The sequence below is a fragment of the Pseudophryne corroboree genome, chromosome 5, assembly GCF_028390025.1.
Source record: "Pseudophryne corroboree isolate aPseCor3 chromosome 5, aPseCor3.hap2, whole genome shotgun sequence".
Taxonomy (NCBI): domain Eukaryota; kingdom Metazoa; phylum Chordata; class Amphibia; order Anura; family Myobatrachidae; genus Pseudophryne; species Pseudophryne corroboree.
In genome coordinates, this window is record NC_086448.1 from 281288026 (window position 1) to 281312041 (window position 24016).

Consider the following 24016-nt stretch of genomic DNA (forward strand, 5'->3'; position numbering starts at 1 on the left):
GGGAAAGGGTACGCTGCCAATAACAGTTTTAGAAATTATCAGTTTCTTACCGGGGGAAGACCACTCTTCCTCACACACCTCATTTAATTTCTCAGATGCAGGAAAAACTACTAATAGTTTTCTCTCACCAAACACAATACCCTTTTCTGTGGTACCTGGGGTATAATCATAAATGTGTAATACATTTTTCATTGCCTCAATCCTGTAACGGGTGGACCTAATTGGAGGGTACACCAGTCTCATAGACGTCGACACTGGAGTCAGTATCCGTGTCGACATCTGTGTCTTATCTGAGGTAGCGGGCGATTTTAGAGCCCCCCATGACATTTGAGGCGCAGGAACAGGCACAAGCTGAGTAGCCGGCTGTTCTGTGTCGTCGACCTTTTATGTAAGGAGTTGACACTTTCACGTAATCTTTCCATAAGTTCAACCACACCGGTGTCGACCCCGCAGGGGGTGACAACATATTTACAGGCATTCGCTCCGCCTCCACCTCATTATCCTCCACATACCTGTTGACACAGCCGTACCGACACAGCACACACACAGGGAATGCTCTGATAGAGGACAGGACCCCACAAAGCCCTTTGGGGAGACAGAGGGAGAGTATGCCAGCACACACCAGGGCGCTATATATCACAGGGATAGCACCTATAAAAAGTGTTTTCCCTTATAGCTGCATATATATATGTATACTGCGCCTAAATTGTGCCCCCCCTCTCTTTTTAACCCTTTCTGTAGTGTATTAACTGCAGGGGAGAGCCAGGGAGCTTCCCTCCAACGGAGCTGTGAGGGAAAAATGGCGCCAGTGTGCTGAGGAGATAGCTCCGCCCCTTTTTCGCGGACTTTTCTCCCGCATTTTTATGGATTCTGGCAGGGGTTAATGTACATCCATATAGCCCTGGGGGTTATAGGTGATGTAATTTAGCCAGCCAAGGTGTTAATATTGCTGCTCAGGGCGCCCCCCCCCCCCAGCGCCCTGCACCCATCAGTGACCGGAGCGTGTGGTGCATGAGGAGCAATGGCGCACAGCTGCAGTGCTGTGCGCTACCTTGGTGAAGACTGATGTCTTCTGCCGCCGATTTTCCGGACCTCTTCTTGCTTCTGGCTCTGTAAGGGGGCCGGCGGCGCGGCTCTGGGACCGGACTCCGAGGCTGGGCCTGTGTTCGATCCCTCTGGAGCTAATGGTGTCCAGTAGCCTAAGAAGCCCAAGCTGGCTGCAAGCAGGCAGGTTCGCTTCTTCTCCCCTTAGTCCCTCGATGCAGTGAGCCTGTTGCCAGCAGGTCTCACTGAAAATAAAAAACCTAAAACTAACTTTTATCTAAGAAGCTCAGGAGAGCCCCCTAGATTGCACCCTGCTCGGTCGGGCACAAAAATCTAACTGAGGCTTGGAGGAGGGTCATAGGGGGAGGAGCCAGTGCACACCAGGTAGTCCTAAAGCTTTCTTTTTGTGCCCAGTCTACTGCGGAGCCGCTATTCCCCATGGTCCTTACGGAGTTCCCAGCATCCACTAGGACGTCAGAGAAACATAATTACTGCACGCAGTAGTCATAATTATATAAAGATGACAAAGGGGAGATGAACCTCATGTGAGCTTACAAATCTATAGGGGATGAAGGTGGACACAATGGGAAGAAGAGGGCAGAGACTGCAGAGTTAGTAAGATGGGTGGTTAGCAAGAATTACAAAAATTAAGTTAACGGCATTTCTTGAAGGCTGGGAGACCAAGGGCCTTATTCAGGTTTATAAGCAAACCAAAAAAAAAAGCACTCAGCTGGGCAAAACCATGTTGCACTGCAGGTGGGGCAAAAGTAACATGTGCAGAGTTAGATTTGGGTGGGTTATATTGTTTCTGTGCAGGGTAAATACTGGCTGCTTTCTTTTTACACTGCAATTTAGATTGCAGTTTGAACACACCCCACCCAAATCTAACACTCTCTGCACTTGTTATATCTGCCCCACCTGCTGTGCAATAAGATTTGCCTTGCTGTGTGCTTTTTATTTGGTTTGCTAACAAACCTGAATAACCCCTTAAGTGCAAACTTCCTGAAATGAGGGCAGGCATTCCAGAAGTTAGGTGCGATACGGGAGAAATCCTGAATGGGCATGTGTGAAGTGCTGATTAAAGAAGGAAGGCATCATTCATTTGTAGAGTGAAGAGGGTGGGAAGGAGTAAGTGGGGAGAAGGGACTTGAGCTGAAGGAAGAGGAGAGGTCGAGTTTTAAATTTTATTCTGAGTGGCATATGGAGAGTCAGGAGGAGGGGCATGGTCATCTTATTAAATAATTGAGCTAGAGAAGCAACAGCAGCGATAAAGTGTCAGTATTGTGCTTTTTGATTGGACTACATGCATGATATGATTAATCTGTATAGTAATAGAACTAGAAGTGACAATTGTGTGCGTCTATATTTGGAGGGGTGGGAACAAACTGCCTAAAACAGTGATGGCTAACCTTGACACTCCAGCTGAACTACACATCCCAGCATGCCCTGCATCAGTTTTAGCATGGCCAAATAACAAAACTGTAGTAGGGCATGCAGGGATATGTAGTTCAACAGCTGGAGTGTCAAGGTTAGCCATCACTGGCCTAAAAGCTATATTAGCCAACTGTATCCTTGTCTCACATTTTGAAATAAAATGGAAAGCTCTAGCAAAAGTACCAGTCTCCTATGCTAGCACTCCCGTTACCTTGACTAGAAAAGTGAAGACTGAAGCTGGCAGTGCAAGTTGCACAACACGGAAGTGCAAGGAGCCCACCTTACTACTAAGCAGGACTAGACAGCACAGGGACAAAGCTTGAATAAATATATTCACTAACTAAAGAACTCTGGTTACTGTAGGATCCATTAGGCACAAGAAAACAAGCTTTCGGGGAAGACATTACCTTATTTGTAATGAGTGAATCCTAAGGCCACTGTAGTCAACTTCTTTTTGCTCAAACTCTTTCCACTCATCATCAACCTACCAGGAATAAAAACAAGAGTTAAGCAAAATGTTTACACATCTAAAAAGACAACACCAGAAGCATTGTATGATACAAGGCTCACAGAAGATAAATCATCATCATTATCAGAGCAGATATACAGCAGTACAGGTAACCTATACACCAGAGCTGGCCAAACCAGTCCTCAAGATCTACCAACAGTTCACATTTTCCAGACCTCCTAGCTGGTGCACAGGTGTAGTAATTACTAATTAAGATGTGCTGCATTCATTCCTAACTGACAATTCTACAGATCTCCAGGAGGCCTGGAAAACATGAACTGTAGGTAGATCTCGAGGACCGGTTTGGCCAGCCCTGCTATACACTCTGCATGTCTGCCTCTCTAATTAGTGAAACTTAACCCCACCCCACCCAAACAAGGAAAAACCCTCAAAAACATGGCAAACTTTTTGCAAAAGAACAAGGACATTTATTTTCAAATAAACACATATGTTAATTAAGCAAGATAGGGGGATGGGGTGGCTGAGACTCAAATGTTCTTCCCCCACAGCTGCTACTAGATGCCGACTGAGCAATTCATTTGTGGCTCTAGGCGCAAAGTCACGCTAGCAGCCTCCTGAGGTGGCGAACTTCAATGTTCGAAAAACCAGCTGTGTGGGTGCCCTTACAGCACTTTTTGCATCAAACCCATTAGCTTAGACTCAGGTCTGTTTGGACACGATGGGCATGGAAAAAAAAATAAAAAATTTAAAACACACTGAACATTGCCCAGCAACGTCCTGTTACTTTATATGGGAAATTGGGTGCAAAACAACAACTGAATTGCCCCTAGTCTTAATTCTTCTTGGAGTTGGCGTTTTGGAAATGGCTAAGGAAGATCCTCTTGGCAAAAGAACGAGTTTTATGGTAAGAACTTACCTTTGTTAAAACTTTCTGCGAGGTACACTGGGCTCCACAAGGAATAGACATAGGGGTGTAGAGTAGGATCTTGATCCGAGGCACCAACAGGCTGAAAAGCTTTGACTGTTCCCAGAATGCATAGCGCCGCCTCCTCTATAACCCCGCCTCCCTGCACAGCAGCTCAGTTTTTAGTTAACCAGCCCATTGCAGTAGCAGGAAAAGAGACAACGGTTAGTAGCCACATACACCACACTCTCACGACAGGAGAAGAGTCAGCGGCTAATGCCATACCAACCCAAAGAAGCTAAGTGCGTCAGGGTGGGCGCCTTGTGGAGCCCAGTGTACCTCGCAGAAAGTTTTAACAAAGGTAAGTTCTTACCATAAAACTCGTTTTCTGCTGCGGGGTACACTGGGCTCCACAAGGAATAGACATAGGGGATGTCCTAAATCAGTTCCTTATGGGAGGGGATGCACTGTAGCGGGCACAAGAACCCGGCGTCCAAAGGAAGCATCCTGGGAAGCGGCAGTATCAAAGGCATAGAACCTTATGAACGTGTTCAGAGGACCACGTAGCCGCCTTGCACAATTGTTCAAGGATCGCACCACGGCGGGCCGCCCAAGAAGGTCCAACAGACAGAGTAGAATGGGCTGTAATGTGAGCAGGAGCTGACAGACCAGCCCTCACATAAGCATGTGCAATCACCATTCTAATCCATCTGGCCAAAGTTTGCTTGTGAGCAGGCCAGCCCCGTTTGTCAAATCCAAACAGCACAAAGAGAATCAGATTTCCTAATAGAAGCAGTTCTCTTCACATAGATACGGAGAGCCCGTACCACATCCAAAGACCGCTCTTTGGGAAACAGATCAGAAGAAACAAGTGCCGGAACCAAAATCTCTTGGTTAAGATGGAACGAAGAAACCACCTTAGGTAAATATCCGGGACGAGTCCTAAGAACCGCCCGGTCACAGTGAAATATCAGATATGGGGAACTACAGGACAAGGCACCCAAATCCGACACTCTTCTAGCTGAAGCAATAGCCAGCAGAAACACCACCTTAAGGGAAAGCCACTTAAGGTCAGCTGAACCAAGAGGTTCAAACGGAGACTCTTGTAACGCCTCCAAAACCACCGACAAGTCCCAAGGAGCCACAGGCAGGACATAGGGAGGTTGGATACGCAACACACCCTGAGTAAAGGTATGCACATCAGGTAAGGTCGCAATTTTTCTCTGAAACCACACCGACAAGGCAGATATTTGAACCTTGAGGGAGGCCAGACGCAGGCCTAAATCCAGGCCCTGCTGTAGAAAAGCCAACAACTAGGCTATACTAAACTTGGAAGCGTCATAATCGTTAGATGCGCGCCAAACAACGTAAGAATGCCAAACCCTATAGTAAATCCGAGCCGAAGCCTGTTTCCGGCCACGCAACATAGTTTGAATGACCGCCTCAGAAAACCCTTTAGCCCTTAAGACGGAAGTTCAAGAGCCACGCCGTCAAAGAAAGCCGGGCTAGGTCCTGGTAGACACAGGGGCCCTGAACGAGGAGGTCTGGGCATTGTGGAAGTAGAATTGGACGCTGACGATAGGCCTTGCAGGTCTGAGAACCAGTTCCGTCTGGGCCACGCTGGAGCTATGAGAAGCAGATTTCCTTTTCCTTGCTTGAACTTCCGAATTACCCTGGGCAGAAGTGACACCGGAGGGAACACGTACGGCAGCCGAAACCTCCACGGTACCGCCAGCGCATCCACGAATGCTGCTTGAGGATCCCTTGTCCTTGCTTTGAAGACCGGAACCTTGTGATTGTGTCGAGACGGCATCAGATCTACGTTTGGAAGGCCCCACCTTTCCACTAGGAGTTTAAACACTTCTGGATAGAGGCCCCACTCGCCGGCATGTACGTCCTGACGATTGAGAAAGTCCGCTTCCCAATTCAGGACTTCCGGAATGAATATTGCCGATATGGCTGGTAGATGGCGTTCTGCCCAATGTAGAATCCGTGAGAATTCCTTCATTGCCAAGCGGCTTCAAGTGCCGCCTTGATGATTTATGTAAGCCACTGTGGTGGCGTTGTCTGACTGCACATGAACAGGACGGTTCTGAATTAAATGCTGGGCCACGTTCAATGCATTGAAGACCGCCCGCAACTCCAGAATGTTGATCAAGGAGATTCCTCATTGGTCCACCGACCCTGAAGGGAGTGTTGCTCCAGCACCGCTCCCCAACCTCTGAGACTGGCATCTGTCGTCAACAGGACCCAGTCGGATATCCAGATGAGAAGGCCCCTGCACAGTCGTTGGTCCTGGAGCCACCAGTGCAACGACAGACGGACCTCCGGAGTCAATGAGATCATGCGAGACCTGATCCGTGAGGCAGACCGTCCCACTTGGCCAGAATTAGCCTCTGGAGGGGGCGAGAATGGAATTGAGCATACTCCACCATGTCGAATGCTGAGACCATGAGGCCCAGCACCTGCATCGCCGAATGTATCGACACTTGCGGACGTGAAAGGAAGCAACGAATCCTGTCCTGAAGCTTAAGGACTTTCTCCTGAGACAAGAACAACCTCTGGTTGTGAGTGTCCAATAGCGCTCCCAGGTGCACCATGCTCTGAGCTGGGACCAGGGAGGATTTCTTCCAGTTGATGAGAGGAAGCTCCCCAGGCTCTCCCCTGCAGATACACGGTAGAAGAGGGTAAAAAAAGAGGGGGGGCACATAATTAGGCGCAAAAATTATTATTACAGCGGCTACTGGGTTAACACTAAGTTAACTAAGTCCTCCCCAAACAGAATATCTCCCTTGAAAGGGAGTACCTCCAGGATTTTTCTAGAGTCCAGATCCACAGACCAGGATCTCAGCCACAATATCCGGCGAGCCAGGACTGACGTATTAGAGGCCTTGGCTGCTAGGATACCGGCATCAGAAGCCGCCTCTTTAATATAGCGAGAAGCTGTGACAATATATGACAAGCATTGTCTAGCATGGTCAGAAGAGATTTCAGCTTCTAACTCCAAGGCCCATGCTTCAATAGCCTCTGCAGCCCATGTTGCTGCAATAGTGGGCCTTTGTGCAGCACCTGTGAGGGTGTAAATCGCTTTCAGACAACCCTCCACACGTTTATCCGTAGGCTCTTTTAGAGACGTTACGGTAGTGACAGGTAGAGCTGAAGAAACCACCATCCTAGCCACATGCGAGTCTACTGGAGGAGGCGTTTCCCAATTTTTAGACAGCTCTGGTGCGAGGGGATAGCGAGCCAGCATCTTCTTTTGGAGGCACAAACTTCTTACCCGGGTTTTCCCAGGGTTCCTGACGTATATCCACTAGGTGGTCAGAGTGAGGTAAAACTTGTTTAAACACCTTCTGACGCTTGAACCTATCTGGTTTCTTAGGAGGGACGGATGGCTCGGGATCATCCGTAATCTGTAAAATCAACTTAATAGCCTCCAAAAGATCTGGAACATCCACATGTGTACTACCCTCCCCATCAGCAGTATCTGTCAGAATCTGTGGGGTCAGTGTAAGTGCCGTCTTCATAAGATGAGGTGTCAGTGACAGCAGTGGATTGTGAGGAGATAAGAGCTCGCTTAGAGGACCCCTTGGGCTTGGGCAAGCAAGGGTCAGACTTTTTAGTAGTCAGGGAATGGTTCAACTTCTTCAATTGAGCAGATAAGTCATCCGCCCACGGCGGGATAGCTGCAGGGACCACATACGGTTGTACCGGCATAGGGGGTCCCATAGGGGGTGTTAGTTTATTAACTAGCGTATGTAGAAGCGTGGAAAAAGCGGCCCACGATGGGTCATTATGTACCTCCGTTGCCACAGTCCCACTGGGGGGCAAGGAGCCCCCAGAACCAGAGCCCACAGCTGCTATATTCTCCTCATAGGGATCTGTGGCTTCAGCAACATTGGCAGTGTGTTCAGCCCCAGAACCATTACCCTCAGAAGCAGACATGATATAACTTGCAGTATCAGGTAACACCGTACAATTGGCAGCAGCACAATACCTCGTACCCAAACTCCTGCGCAGTGTAGTCAGCACTAGCAGAGATAAAGGAGAGATATGGTGACTAAAATCACAGAAAAATACGTATTAAAGTATATCTTTGTGAAAATCCTATATAAATATAAAACCTGACGCACCAAGCCCCCTCAGGTTATAGAATATAGGGATAGCAAGTTGAGTGAGAGACACGAAATGGACACCACTCAGCAAGCTAATGCACACAGATAACCTCTGCATTGTACAAACTGTGACTATTACTAACAATAATACTGCACTGGACTAGCTTATATATAGCTATATAGTCAATAGATATAACACTGCACAGTAAGAACTGGATGTCACAGGGTAATTGTACTAGAAAACCCTGACTAAATGCACTCTTAACTAACACTGTCTAAAAGGCAGGTAGAATACTTAAGTGTCATGTACAGTCACAGCACTGACAAACAGGCAGCCTTACACAGGAGGATTTGCCCAAGCAGTCCCAGGAACAGTGAAGCTGAGAGAAATGGCATCCAGACACGGACAGGGAGTAAGGGAGAGACAGATATGCAGCTCCAGGGCGGGAACATTTGCGGGAAATGGCGCCCTGGGGCTTCAGGTCTAAGCCTTATCCCCCTGCTGGCAAAACCACCGGGTACTGTGGGCTACTATTAAAATGGTTTAGAGAGAAAACCTGACCTGCGTCCATGCCCTGGTGATCTAGTGGGATCGCCTGTACTGCCACAGTGTCCACCGCCAGCGCGCGCAGACCGCCTCCCACTGACCGCGCCAGATCGCAATAAAGTACGGGTCCCGCAAGCGGGACCCACTCACCACCTCCCGAAGTGTGGCCACGCGATCCCGGATAGCCCCCGTCGTGTGTGCTTGACCATGAAGAAAACCGGAGCCTCCTGCTGTAGTTACCCGGCAACCAGGGCTCGGGAGTGTACAGCGCCGATGGGGAGAGCTGGAGCTGCAGCAGTGAATGTCTCTGACATTTACACACCACTGCTGCTGCCCTTGTAGTCTTCACTTTTTCTTCAAAAAAGCTCTTCTTGGTGCTGCCTGGAGCAGCCACTCTTATGTGCCTGCTATCTGCAGCACCAACTACAAAACTGAGCTCCTGTGCAGGGAGGCGGGGTTATAGAGGTGGCGCTATGCATTCTGGGAACAGAAAGCTTTTCAGCCTGTTGGTGCCTCGGATCAAGATCTTACTCTACATCCCTATGTCTATTCCTTGTGGAGACCAGTGTACCCCGCAGCAGAAATGAGACTGCTGGTCACTTGCCTGCATTAAGCTGCAAAAGAAATGAAGTTTGGACTGTGTGCATATGCAGCTTCTTACAATGTTTTATTTGGTGTGGGTGCTCATCAACTGCAAGAAGGAAGAAAAAAAAAAGGCAACAGGGATGTGGAGCGCTAAGCACCATTCAACAGGGAGGGGACATAAACAAACAAAACAGTGCTGTGTCACCACTGACCTCTGTATGAGCACTCCAAGTTGGAGCCCACAAAAAATAAGAATTTACTTACCGATAATTCTATTTCTCATAGTCCGTAGTGGATGCTGGGAACTCCGTAAGGACCATGGGGAATAGCGGCTCCGCAGGAGACTGGGCACAAAAGTAAAAGCTTTAGGACTACCTGGTGTGCACTGGCTCCTCCCCCTATGACCCTCCTCCAAGCCTCAGTTAGGATACTGTGCCCGGACGAGCGTACACAATAAGGAAGGATTTTGAATCCCGGGTAAGACTCATACCAGCCACACCAATCACACCGTACAACCTGTGATCTGAACCCAGTTAACAGCATGATAACAGAGGAGCCTCTGAAAAGATGGCTCACAACAATAACAACCCGATTTTTGTAACAATAACTATGTACAAGTATTGCAGACAATCTGCACTTGGGATGGGCGCCCAGCATCCACTACGGACTATGAGAAATAGAATTATCGGTAAGTAAATTCTTATTTTCTCTGACGTCCTAGTGGATGCTGGGAACTCCGTAAGGACCATGGGGATTATACCAAAGCTCCCAAACGGGCGGGAGAGTGCGGATGACTCTGCAGCACCGAATGAGAGAACTCCAGGTCCTCCTCAGCCAGGGTATCAAATTTGTAGAATTTAGCAAACGTGTTTGCCCCTGACCAAGTAGCTGCTCGGCAAAGTTGTAAAGCCGAGACCCCTCGGGCAGCTGCCCAAGATGAGCCCACCTTCCTTGTGGAATGGGCTTTTACAGATTTTGGCTGTGGCAGGCCTGCCACAGAATGTGCAAGCTGAATTGTACTACAAATCCAACGAGCAATAGTCTGCTTAGAAGCAGGAGCACCCAGCTTGTTGGGTGCATACAGGATAAACAGCGAGTCAGATTTCCTGACTCCAGCCGTCCTGGAAACATACTTTTCAGGGCCCTGACTACGTCCAGAAAACTTGGAATCCTCCAAGTCCCTAGTAGCCGCAGGTACCACAATAGGCTGGTTCAAGTGAAAAACCGATACCACCTTAGGAAGGAATTGGGAACGAGTCCTCAATTCCGCCTTATCCATATAGAATACAGATAAGGGTATTTGTATGACAAAGCCGCCAATTCTGATACACGCCTGGCCGACGCCACGGCCCACAGCATGACCACTTTCCACGTGAGGTATTGTAGCTCCGCGGATTTAAGTGGCTCAACCTAATGCGACTTCAGGAAATAGAACACTACGTTAAGATCCCACGGTGCCACTGGAGGCACAAACGGGGGTTGACTATGCAGCACTCCCTTAACAAAAGTCTGAACTTCAGGCAGTGAAGCCAGTTCTATTTTGGAAGAAAATCGATAGAGCCTAAATCTGGACCTTAATGGAACCCAATTTTAGGCCCATAGTCACCTCTGACTTGTAGGAAGTGCAGAAAACGACCTAGCTGAAATTCCTCCTTTGGGGCCTTACTGGCCTCACAGCACGCAACATATTTCCGCCATATGCGGTGATAATGGTTTGCGTTCACTTCTTTCCTAGCTTTAAATAGCGTAGGGATAACTTCCTCCGGAATGCCCTTTTCCTTCAGGATCCGGCATTCAACCGCCATGCCGTCAAACGCAGCCGCGGTACGTCTTGGAACAGACAGGCCCCCTGCTGCAGCAGGTCCTGTCTGAGCGGCAGAGGCCATGGGTCCTCTGAGATCATTTCTTGGAGTTCTGGGTAACAAGCTCTTCTTGGCCACCCGGAACAATGAGTATAGTTCTTACTCCTCTCCTTCTTATTCTCATTACCCTGGGTATGAGAGGCAGAGAAGGGAACACATACACCGACTGGTACACCCACGGTGTTACCAGAGCGTCTACAGCTATCGCCTGAGGGTCCCTTGACCTGGCGCAATATCTTTGTAGCTTTTTGTTGAGGCGGGACGCCATCCTGTCCACCTGTGGCCTTTCCCCACGGTGTACAATCATTTGGAAGACTTCTGGATGAAGTCCCCACTCTCTCGGGTGGAGGTCGTGTCTGCTGAGAAAGTTCTCAGTTGTCCACTCCGGGAATGAACACTGCTGACAGTGCTAACACATGATTTTCCGCCCATCGGAGAATCCTTGTGGCTTCTGCCATCGCCATCCTGCTTCATGTGCCGCCCTGTCGGTTTACATGAGCGACCGCCGTGATGTTGTCTGACTGGATCAGCACCGGCCGGTGTTGAAGCAGGGGTCTAGCCTGACTTAGGGCATTGTAAATGGCCCAAAGTTCCAGAACATTTATGTGTAGGGAAGTCTCCTGACTTTTCCATAGGCCTTGGAAGTTTCTTCCCTGTGTGACTGCCCCCCAGCCTTGAAGGCTGGCATCCGTGGTCACCAGGACCCAGTCCTGTATGCCGAATCTGCGGCCCCCTAGAAGATGTGCAGTCACCACCACAGCGACACCCTGGCCCTTGGAGACAGGGTTATCCGCCGATGCATCTGAGAATGCGACCCGGACCACTTGTCCAACAGAGCCCACTGGAAGATCCTTGCATGGGACTTGGAGAATGGAAATTCTTCGTAAGAAGCTACCATCTTTCCCAAGGCTCGCGTGCATAGATGCACCGATACCTGTATTTGTATTAGGAGGTCTCCGTCTAGAGACGCCAACACCTTGGACTACTCTCCTCCGGGAGAAACCCTTTTTATCCTGTTCTGTGTCCAGAACCATACCCAGGAACAGTAGACGCGTCGTAGGAACCAGCTGTGACTTTGGAATATTCAGAATCCAGCCGTGCTGTTGTAGCACTTCCCGAGATAGTGCTACTCCGACAAACAACTGCTCCCTGGACCTCGCCTTTATAAGGAGATCGTCCAAGTACGGGATAAGTACTTCGGTCATTACCTTGGTAAATACCCTCGGTGCCGGGGACAGACCAACGGCAACGTCTGGAATTGGTAATGACAATCCTGTACCACAATTTTGAGGTACACCTGGTGACTAGGGTAAATAGGGACATGCAGGTAAGTATCCTTGATGTCCAGTGATACCCTGAAATTTTCCAGGCTTGCAATAATCGAACTGAGCGATTCCATTTTGAACTTGAACCTTCGTATATAAGTGTTCAAGGATTTCAATTTTAGAATGGGTCTCACCGAACCGTCTGGTTTCGGTACCACAACATTTTGGAATAGTAACCCCGGCCTTGTTGAAAGAGGGGTACCTTGATTTCACCCTGCTGGAAGTACAGCTTGTGAATTGCCGCCAGTACTACCTTTCTCCGAGGGCAGCAGGCAAGGCTGATGTGAGGCAACAACGAGGGGGAGTCGTCTCGAACTCCAGCCTGTATCCCTGTGATACTACTTGCAGAACCTAGGGATCCACCTGTGGGCAAGCCCACTGATCCCTGCAGTTCCCGAGACGCGCCCCCACCGCACCTGTCTCCACCTGTGGAGCCCCAGCGTCATGCGGTGGACTCAGAGGAAGCGAGGGAAGATATTTGATCCTGGAACTGGCTGACTGGTGCAGCTTTTTCCTTCTTCCCTTGTCTCTGTGCAGAAAGGAAGCGCCTTTGACCCGCTTGCTTTTCTGAAGCCAAAAGGACTGTACCTGAGAATACGGTGCTTTCTTTAGGCTTTTGTGAGGAAACCTGGAGGTAAAATTTTTTCTTCCCAGCTGTTGCTGTGGATACGAGGTCCCAGAGACCATCCCCAAACAATTCCTCACCCTTATAAGGCAGAATCTCCATGTGCCTTTTAAATGCAGCATCACCTGTCCATTGCCGGGTTTCTACTACCCTCGTGGCAGAATGGACTTTGCATTAATTCTGGATGCCAGCCGGCAAATATCCCTCTGTGCATCCTTTATATATAAGACAACGTCTTAAATATGCTCAATGTTAGCAAATATTATTATCCCTGTCTTAGCGTATTAATATTATCTGACAGGGTGTCAGACCACGCTGCAGCAGCACTATTTATGCTGAGACAATTGCAGGTTTCAGTATATAACATGAGTGTGTAAATACAGACTTCAGGATCGCCTCCTGCTTTTTATCAGCAGGTTCCTTCAAGGTGGCCGTATCCTAAGACGGCAGTGCCACCTTTTGACAAACGTGTGAGCGCCTTATCCACCCTAAGGGATATCTCCCAACGTGACCTATCCTCTGGCGGGAAAGGGTACGCCATCAGTAACTTTTTAGCAATAACCAGTTTCTTATCGGGGGAAACCACGCTTCTTTACACACTTCATTCATTCATCTGATGGGGGAACAAAACAGTGGCTGTTTTTTCTCCCCAAAAATAAAAACCCCTTTTATGTGGTACTTGGGTTTATGTCAGAAAATGCGTAAGCCATTTTTCATTGCCGAGATCATGTAACGGATGTTCCTAGTGGATTGTGTATATGTCTCAACCTCGTCGACACTGGAGTCAGACTCCGTGTCGACATCTGTGTCTGCCATCTGAGGTAACGGGCGTTGTTTTGAGCCCCTGATGGCCTTTGAGATGCCTGGGCAGACGCGGGCTGAGAAGCCGGCTGTCCCACAGCTGTTACGTCATCCAGCCTTTTATGTAAGGAGTTGACACTGTCGGTTAATACCTTCCACCTATCCATCCACTCTGGTGTCGGCCCCACAGGGGGCGACATCCCATTTATCGGCCTCTGCTCCGCCTCCACGTAACCTTCCTCATCCAACATGTCGCCACAGCCGTACCGACACACCGCACACACACAGGGAATGCTCTGATTGAGGACAGGACCCCACAAAGTCCTTTGGGGAGACCGAGAGAGAGTATGCCAGCACACACCAGAGCGCTATATAATGCAGGGATTAACACTATAACTGAGTGATTTTTCCCCAAATAGCTGCTTGTATACATATATTGCGCCTAAATTTAGTGCCCCCCCCTCTCTTTTTAACCCTTTGAGCCTGAAAACTACAGGAGAGCCTGGGGAGCTGTCTTCCAGCGGAGCTGTGAAGAGAAAATGGCGCCAGTGTGCTGAGGGAGAAGCCCCGCCCTCTTTTCGGCGGACTTTCTCCCGCTTTTTCTGTGATAGTGGCAGGGGTAATTTTACATCTATATAGCCTCTGGGACTATATATGATGTATATTTTGCCAGCCAAGGTGTTATTTATTGCCCTCAGGGCGCCCCCCCCCCAGCGCCCTGCATCCATCAGTGACCGAAGTGTGAGGTGTACATGAGGAGCAATGGCGCACAGCTGCAGTGCTGTGCGCTACCTTGGTGAAGACCGAAGTCTTCTGCCGCCGATTTTCCGGACCCTCTTCGTGCTTCTGGCTCTGTAAGGGGGACGGCGGCGCGGCTCCGGGAACGAACACCAAGGTCGGGTCCTGCGGTCGATCCCTCTGGAGCTAATGGTGTCCAGTAGCCTAAGAAGCCCAAACTACCACCTGTTAGGTAGGTTCGCTTCTTCTCCCCTTAGTCCCTCGCTGCAGTGAGTCTGTTGCCAGCAGATCTCACTGAAAATAAAAAACCTAAATATACTTTCTTTCTAGGTGCTCAGGAGAGCCCCTAGTGTGCATCCAGCTCAGCCGGGCACAGAAATCTAACTGAGGTCTGGAGGAGGGTCTTAGTGGGAGGAGCCAGTGCACACCAGGTAGTCCTAAAGCTTTCTTTAGTTGTGCCCAGTCTCCTGCGGAGCTGCTAATCCCCATGGTCCTTACGGAGTTCCAGCATCCACTTAGGACGTTAGAGAAATCGCTGCGATGCGAAGAAAATAACCGAGCGAACAACTCGGAATGAGGGCCCATACACACTAGCTGATTTTGAGCTCAAAGTAGCTCCCTTTTGGCGTTTTGAGCTCAGTGGTCGATTGTCAGTTGCTCTCATCCATTACCAGGTTTTCATTCCAACCACAGATTATCTCACAGATAATTGTATAGTGTATGCCCAGCTTTAGATAGAAGTGAATGTAAATCCACTGTAACTGAGAAATGTGACCAAGTCTGTCTGGTACTCCTACTGATCACAGTCAATGCTGTATGGGGACACTGCTGCTAGAACGTGACAGTGTACATTCACCACTGGCCGTGAGATGAGAAAGTCTTCCGAGTCCATTTTTACCAAACAGCAACCTACTGAAACACGACACTAGAAGCAGTTTATGGCGAGAATAGAATGGAAAGTGTTAAATCCTAGAACATAACATGCTGTTAATAAGGTTTCCAATCTCAAAATCATTTTGCACTCCCAGAAACTCAGAATGACTGGGTTCCAATCTCAAAATTGGGATTAAGGAAAAAAATAAGAATTTACTTACCGATAATTCTATTTCTCGTAGTCCGTAGTGGATGCTGGGGACTCCGTAAGGACCATGGGGAATAGCGGCTCCGCAGGAGACTGGGCACAAAATTAAAGCTTTAGAACTACCTGGTGTGCACTGGCTCCTCCCCCTATGACCCTCCTCCAAGCCTCAGTTAGGATACTGTGCCCGGACGAGCGTACACAATAAGGAAGGATTTTGAATCCCGGGTAAGACTCATACCAGCCACACCAATCACACCGTATAACTCGTGATCTAAACCCAGTTAACAGCATGATAACAGAGGAGCCTCTAGAAAAGATGGCTCACTACAGCAATAACCCGATTTTTTGGTAACAATAACTATGTACCAGTATTGCAGACAATCCGCACTTGGGATGGGCGCCCAGCATCCACTACGGACTACGAGAAATAGAATTATCGGTAAGTAAATTCTTATTTTCTCTAATGTCCTAGTGGATGCTGGGGACTCCGAAAGGACCATGGGGATTATACCAAAGCTCCCAAACGGGCGGGAGAGTGCGGATGACTCTGCAGCACCAAATGAGAGAACTCCAGGTCCTCCTCAGCCAGGGTATCAATTTTGTAGAATTTTACAAACGTATTTGCTCCTGACCAAGTAGCTGCTCGGCAAAGTTGTAAAGCCGAGACCCCTCGGGCAGCCGCCCAAGATGAGCCCACCTTCCTTGTGGAGTGGGCATTTACAGATTTTTGGCTGTGGCAGGCCTGCCACAGAATGTGCAAGCTGAATTGTACTACAAATCCAACGAGCAATAGTCTGCTTAGAAGCAGGAGCACCCAGCTTGTTGGGTGCATACAGGATAAACAGCGAGTCAGATTTTCTGACTCCAGCCGTCCTGAAAACATATTTTCAGGGCCCTGACAACGTCTAGCTACTTGGAGTCCTCCAAGTCCCTAGTAGCCGCAGGCACCTCAATAGGTTGGTTCAGGTGAAACGCTGAAACCACCTTAGGGAGAAACTGAGGACGAGTCCTCAATTCCGCCCTGTCCGAATGGAAAATCAGATAAGGGCTTTTACAGGATAAAGCCGCCAATTCTGACACGCGCCTGGCCCAGGCCAGGGCCAACAGCATGACCACTTTCCATGTGAGATATTTTAACTCCACAGATTTAAGTGGTTCAAACCAATGTGACTTTTGGAACCCAAAAACTACATTGAGATCCCAAAGTGCCACTGGAGGCACAAAAGGAGGCTGTATATGCAGTACCCCTTTTACAAACGTCTGAACTTCAGGGACTGAAGCTAGTTCTTTTTGGAAGAAAATTGACAGGGCCGAAATTTAAACCTTAATGGACCCCAATTTCAGGCCCATAGACACTCCTGTTTGCAGGAAATGTAGGAATCGACCCAGTTGAATTTCCTCCGTCGGGCCTTACTGGCCTCGCACCACGCAACATATTTTCGCCAAATGCGGTGATAATGTTTTGCGGTTACATCCTTCCTGGCTTTGATCAGGATAGGGATGACTTCATCCGGAATGCCTTTTTTCCTTCAGGATCCGGCGTTCAACCGCCATGCCGTCAAACGCAGCCACGGTAAGTCTTGGAACAGACAGGGTCCTTGCTGGAGCAGGTCCCTTCTTAGAGGTAGAGGCCACGGATCCTCCGTGAGCATCTCTTGAAGTTCCGGTTACCAAATCCTTCTTGGCCAATCCGGAGCCACGAATATAGTGCTTACTCCTCTCCATCTTATCAATCTCAGTACCTTGGGTATGAGAGGCAGAGAAGGGAACACATACACTGACTGGTACACCCACGGTGTTACCAGAGCGTCTACAGCTATTGCCTGAGGGTCCCTTGACCTGGCGCAATACCTGTCGAGTTTTTCCCAACGGTTTATAATCATGTGGAAGACTTCTGGGTGAAGTCTCCACTCTCCCGGGTGGAGGTCGTGTCTGCTGAGGAAGTCTGCTTCCCAGTTGTCCACTCCCGGAATGAATACTGCTGACAGTGCTATCACATGATTTTCCGCCCAGCGAAGAATCCTTGCAGCTTCTGCCATTGCCCTCCTGCTTCTTGTGCCACCCTGTCTGTTTACGTGGGTGACTGCCGTGATGTTGTCCGACTGGATCAACACCGGCTGACCTTGAAGCAGAGGTCTTGCTAAGCTTAGAGCATTGTAAATGGCCCTTAGCTTCAGGATATTTATGTGAAGTGATGTCTCCAGGCTTGACCATAAGCCCTGGAAATTCCTTCCCTGTGTGACTGCTCCCCAGCCTCGCAGGCTGGCATCCGTGGTCACCAGGACCCAGTCCTGAATGCCGAATCTGCGGCCCTCTAGAAGATGAGCACTCTGCAACCACCACAGGAGGGACACCCTTGTCCTTGGTGACAGGGTTATCCGCTGATGCATCTGAAGATGCGACCCGGACCATTTGTCCAGCAGGTCCCACTGGAAAGTTCTTGCGTGGAATCTGCCGAATGGGATTGCTTCGTAGGAAGCCACCATTTTACCCAGAACCCTTGTGCATTGATGCACTGAGAGTTGGCTCGGTTTTAGGAGGTTCCTGACTAGCTCGGATAACTCCCTGGCTTTCTCCTCCGGGAGAAACACCTTTTTCTGGACTGTGTCCAGGATCATCCCTAGGAACAGAAGACAAGTCGTCGGAACCAGCTGCGATTTTGGAATATTGAGAATCCAATCGTGCTGCCGCAACACTACCTGAGATAGTGCTACACCGACCTCCAACTGTTCCCTGGATCTTACCCTTATCAGGGAATCGTCCAAGTAAGGGATAACTAAAATTCCCTTCCGTCGAAGGAATATCATCATTTCGGCCATTACCTTGGTAAAGACCCGGGGTGCCGTGGACCATCCATACGGCAGCGTCTGAACTGATAGTGACAGTTCTGTACCATAAACCTGAGGTACCCTTGGTGAGAAGGGTAAATTGGGACATGAAGGTAAGCATCCTTGATGTCCCGAGACATCATGTAGTCCCCTTCTTCCAGGTTCGCAATCACTGCTCTGAGTGACTCAATCTTGAATTTGAACCTCTGTATGTAAGTGTTCAAAGATTTTAGATTTAGAATCGGTCTCACCGAGCCGTCCGGCTTCGGTACCACAACAGTGTGGAATAATACCCCGTTCCCTGTTGCAGGAGGGGTACCTTGATTATCACCTGCTGGGAATACAGCTTGTGAATGGCTTCCAAAACTGTCTCCCTGTCAGAAGGAGACATCGGTAAAGCTGACGTTAGGAAACGGCGAGGGGGAGACGTCTCGAATTCCAATTTGTACCCCTGAGATATCACCTGAAGGATCCAGGGGTCTACTTGCGAGTGAGCCCACTGCGCGCTGAAATTCATTGAGACGGGCCCCCCACCGTGCCTGATTCTGCTTGTAAAGCCCCAGCGTCATACTGAGGGCTTGGCAGAGGCGGGAGAGGGTTTCTGTTCCTGGGAACTGGCTGATTTCTGCAGCCTTTTTCCTCTCCCTCTGTCACGGGGCAGAAATGAGGAACCTTTTGCCCGCTTGTCCACGAAAAGACTGCGCCTGATAATACGGCGTCTTCTCATGTTGAGAGGCGACCTGGGGTACAAACGTGGATTTCCCAGCTGTTGCCGTGGCCACCAGGTCTGAAAGACCGACCCCAAATAACTCCTCCCCTTAATAAGGCAATACTTCCAAATGCCGTTTGGAATCCGCATCACCTGACCACTGTCGTGTCCATAACCCTCTACTGGTAGAAATGGACAACGCACTTAGACTTGATGCCAGTCGGCAAATATTCCACTGTGCATCACGCATATATAGAAATGCATCTTTCAAATGCTCTATAGGCAATAATATACTGTCCCTATCTAGGGTATCAATATTTTCAGTCAGGGAATCCGACCACGCCAACCCAGCACTGCACATCCAGGCTGAGGCGATTGCTGGTCGCAGTATAACACCAGTATGTGTGTAAATACATTTTAGGATACCCTCCTGCTTTCTATCAGCAGGATCCTTAAGGGCGGCCATCTCAGGAGAGGGTAGAGCCCTTGTTCTTACAAGCGTGTGAGCGCTTTATCCACCCTAGGGGGTGTTTCCCAACGCACCCTAACCTCTGGCGGGAAAGGATATAATGCCAATAACATTTTAGAAATCAGTTGTTATCGGGGGAAACCCACGCATCATCACACACCTCATTTAATTTCTCAGATTCAGGAAAACTACAGGTAGTTTATCCTCACCGAACATAATACCCCTTTTTGGTGGTACTCGTATTATCAGAAATGTGTAAAACATTTTTCATTGCCTCAATCATGTAACGTGTGGCCCTACTGGAAGTCACATTTGTCTCTTCACCGTCGACACTGGAGTCAGTATCCGTGTCGGCGTCTATATCTGCCATCTGAGGTAACGGGCGCTTAAGAGCCCCTGACGGTCTATGAGACGTCTGGACAGGCACAAGCTGAGTAGCCGGCTGTCTCATGTCAACCACTGTCATTTATACAGAGCCGACACTGTCACGTAATTCCTTCCAACAGTTCATCCACTCAGGTGTCGACCCCCTAGGGGGTGACATCACTATTACAGGCAATCTGCTCCGTCTCCACATCATTTTTCTCCTCATACATGTCGACACAAACGTACCGACACACAGCACACACACAGGGAATGCTCTGATAGAGGACAGGACCCCACTAGCCCTTTGGGGAGACAGAGGGAGAGTTTGCCAGCACACACCAGAGCGCTATATATATATATATACATACATACACACACACACACACACACACACACACACACACACACACACACACACACACAGGGATAACCTTATACAAGTGTTTTTCCCCTTATAGCTGCTGTATTGTTAATACTGCGCCTAATTAGTGCCCCCCTCTCTTTTTTAAACCCTTTCTGTAGTGTAGTGACTGCAGGGGAGAGCCAGGGGAGCTTCCCTCCAACTGAGCTGTGAGGGAAAAAGGCGCCAGTGTGCTGAGGAGATAGGCTCCGCCCCTTTTTCGCGGACTTTTCTCCTGCTTTTTTTATGGATTCTGGCAGGGGTTAAAATTCATCCATATAGCCCTGGGGGCTATATGTGATGTATTTTCGCCAGCCAAGGTGTTTTTATTGCTGCTCAGGGCGCCCCCCCCTAGCGCCCTGCACCCTCAGTGACCGAAGTGTGAAGTGTGCTGAGGAGCAATGGCGCACAGCTGCAGTGCTGTGCGCTACCTTGGTGAAGACAGGACGTCTTCTGCCGCCGATTTTCCGGACCTCTTCTGTCTTCTGGCTCTGTAAGGGGGCCGGCGGCGCGGCTCTGGGACCCATCCATGGCTGGGCCTGTGATCGTCCCTCTGGAGCTAATGTCCAGTAGCCTAAGAAGCCCAATCCACTCTGCACGCAGGTGAGTTCGCTTCTTCTCCCCTTAGTCCCTCGATGCAGTGAGCCTGTTGCCAGCAGGTCTCACTGAAAATAAAAAACCTAAAACTAAACTTTTCACTAAGCAGCTCAGGAGAGCCACCTAGTGTGCACCCTTCTCGTTCGGGCACAAAAATCTAACTGGGGCTTGGAGGAGGGTCATAGGGGGAGGAGCCAGTGCACACCAGGTAGTTCTAAAGCTTTACTTTTGTGCCCAGTCTCCTGCGGAGCCGCTATTCCCCATGGTCCTTACGGAGTCCCCAGCATCCACTTAGGACGTTAGAGAAATAAGAATTTACTTACCGATAATTCTATTTCTCGTAGTCCGTAGTGGATGCTGGGAACTCCGTAAGGACCATGGGGAATAGCGGCTCCACAGGAGACTGGGCACAAAAAGAAAGCTTTAGGACTACCTGGTGTGCACTGGCTCCTCCCCCTATGACCCTCCTCCAAGCCTCAGTTAGGATACTGTGCCCGGACGAGCGTACACAATAAGGAAGGATTTTGAATCCCGGGTAAGACTCATACCAGCCACACCAATCACACCGTAAAACTTGTGATATAAACCCAGTTAACAGCATGATAACAGAGGAGCCTCTGGATAGATGGCTCACAACAACAATAACCCGATTTGTTAACAATAACTATGTACAAGTATTGCAGATAATCCGCACTTGGGATGGGTGCCCAGCATCCACTACGGACTACGAGAAATAGAATTATCGGTAAGTAAATTCTTATTTTCTCTGACGTCCTAGTGGATGCTGGGAACGCCGTAAGGACCATGGGGATTATACCAAAGCTCCCAAACGGGCGGGAGAGTGCGGATGACTCTGCAGCACCGAGTGAGAAAACTCCAGGTCCTCCTCAGCCAGAGTGTCAAATTTGTAAAATTTTACAAAAGTATTTGACCCTGACCAAGTAGCAGCTCGGCAGAGTTGTAAAGCCGAGACCCCTCGGGCAGCCGCTCAAGAAGAGCCCACCTTCCTTGTGGAGTGGGCTTTTACAGATTTTGGCTGTGGCAGGCCTGCCACAGAATGCGCAAGCTGAATTGTACTACAAATCCAGCGAGCAATAGTCTGCTTAGAAGCAGGAGCACCCAGCTGGTTGGGTGCGTACAGGATAAATAGCGAGTCAGATTTTCTGACTCCAGCCGTCCTGGAAACATATTTTCAGGGCCCTGACAACGTCCAGCAACTTGGAGTCCTCCAAGTCCTTAGTAGCCGCAGGTACCACAATAGGCTGGTTCAGATGAAACGCTGAAACCACCTTTGGGAGAAATTGAGGACGAGTCCTCAATTCTGCCCTGTCCGTATGAAAAATCAGGTAAGGGCTTTTACAGGATAAAGCCGCCAATTCGGACACACGCCTGGCTGAAGCCAGGGCCAACAACATGACCACTTTCCATGTGAGATATTTTAATTCCAGTGTTGAGTGGTTCAAACCAATGTGATTTTAGGAAATCCAAAACATTCAGATCCCAGGGTGCTACTGGAGGCACAAAAGGAGGCTGTATATGTAGCACTCCTTTAACAAACGTCTGGACTTCAGGCACTGAAGCCAGTTCTCTCTGAAAGAAAATCGACAGGGCCGAAATCTGGACCTTAATGGATCCTAATTTTAGGCCCATAGACACTCCTGCTTGCAGGAAATGTAGGAATCGACCCAATTGAAATTCCTCCGTCGGGGCCTTTTTGGCCTCGCACCACGCAACATATTTCCGCCAGATGCGGTGATAATGCTTTGCAGTTACATCCTTTCTGGCTTTTATCAAAGTAGGGATGACTTCGTCTGGAATGCCTTTTTCCTTTAGGATCCGGCGTTCAACCGCCATGCCGTCAAACGCAGCCGCGGTAAGTCTTGGAACAGACAGGGTCCCTGCTGGAGCAGGTCCCTTCTCAGAGGTAGAGGCCACGGGTCCTCTGTGAGCATCTCTTGAAGTTCCGGGTACCAAGTCCTTCTTGGCCAATCCGGAGCCACGAGAATAGATCTTACTCCTCCCCGCCGTATAATTCTCAGCACCTTGGGTATGAGAGGCAGAGGAGGGAACACATACACTGACTGCTGACTGGTACACCCACGGTGCTACCAGAGCGTCCACAGCTATTGCTTGAGGGTCCCTTGACCTGGCGCAATACCTGTCCAGTTTTTTGTTGAGGCGGGACGCCATCATGTCCACCTTTGGTTTTTCACAACGGTTTATCATCATATGGAAGACTTCTGGGTGAAGTCCCCACTCTCCCGGGTGGAGGTCGTGCCTGCTGAGGAAGTCTGCTTCCCAGTTGTCCACTCCCAGAATGAACACTGCCGACAGTGCTATCACATGATTTTCCGCCCAGCGAAGAATCCTTGCAGCTTCTGCCATTGCCCTCCTGCTTCTTGTGCCGCCCTGTCTGTTTACGTGGGCGACTGCCGTGATGTTGTCCGACTGGATCAGCACCGGCTGACCTTGAAGCAGAGGCCTTGCTTGGCTTAGAGCATTGTAAATGGCTCTTAACTCCAGGATATTTATGTGAAGTGATGTCTCCAGGCTTGACCACAAGCCCTGGAAGTTTCTTCCCTGTGTGACTGCTCCCCAGCCTCGCAGGCTGGCATCCGTGGTCACCAGGATCCAATCCTGAATGCCGAATCTGCGGCCCTCTAGTAGATGAGCACTCTGCAGCCACCACAGAAGAGACACCCTTGTTCTCGGAGACAGGGTTATCCGCTGATGCATCTGAAGATGCGATCCGGACTATTTGTCCAGCAGATCCCACTGAAAAAGTTCTTGCGTGAAATCTGCCGAATGGAATCGCTTCGTATGAAGCCACCATTTTTCCCAGGACCCTTGTGCAATGATGCTTCTGACTAGCTCGGATAACTCCCTGGCTTTCTCCTCCGGGAGAAACACCTTTTTCTGGACTGTGTCCAGAAACATCCCTAGGAACAGCAGACGTGTCGTTGGGATCAGCTGCGATTTTGGAATATTTAGAATCCAGCCGTGCTGTTGTAGCAGTACCCGAGATAGTGCTACTCCGACCTCCAACTGTTCCCTGGACTTTGCCCTTATCAGGAGATCGTCCAAGTAAGGGATAATTAAGACGCCTTTTCTTTGAAG

At 49.4% G+C, this 24016-nt stretch overlaps 1 protein-coding gene across 1 annotated transcript in view; it reads right to left on the minus strand.

Annotated features, from left to right (window-relative positions):
- Positions 1 to 24016, minus strand: part of CDV3 (CDV3 homolog) — a 61012-nt gene that overhangs the window by 17799 nt on the left and 19197 nt on the right. Inside the window, exon 2 of the mRNA XM_063922377.1 lies at positions 2886 to 2962. Coding sequence (XP_063778447.1) covers positions 2886 to 2962 — 77 coding nt within the window. The remainder of the gene's footprint in view (positions 1 to 2885; positions 2963 to 24016) is intronic.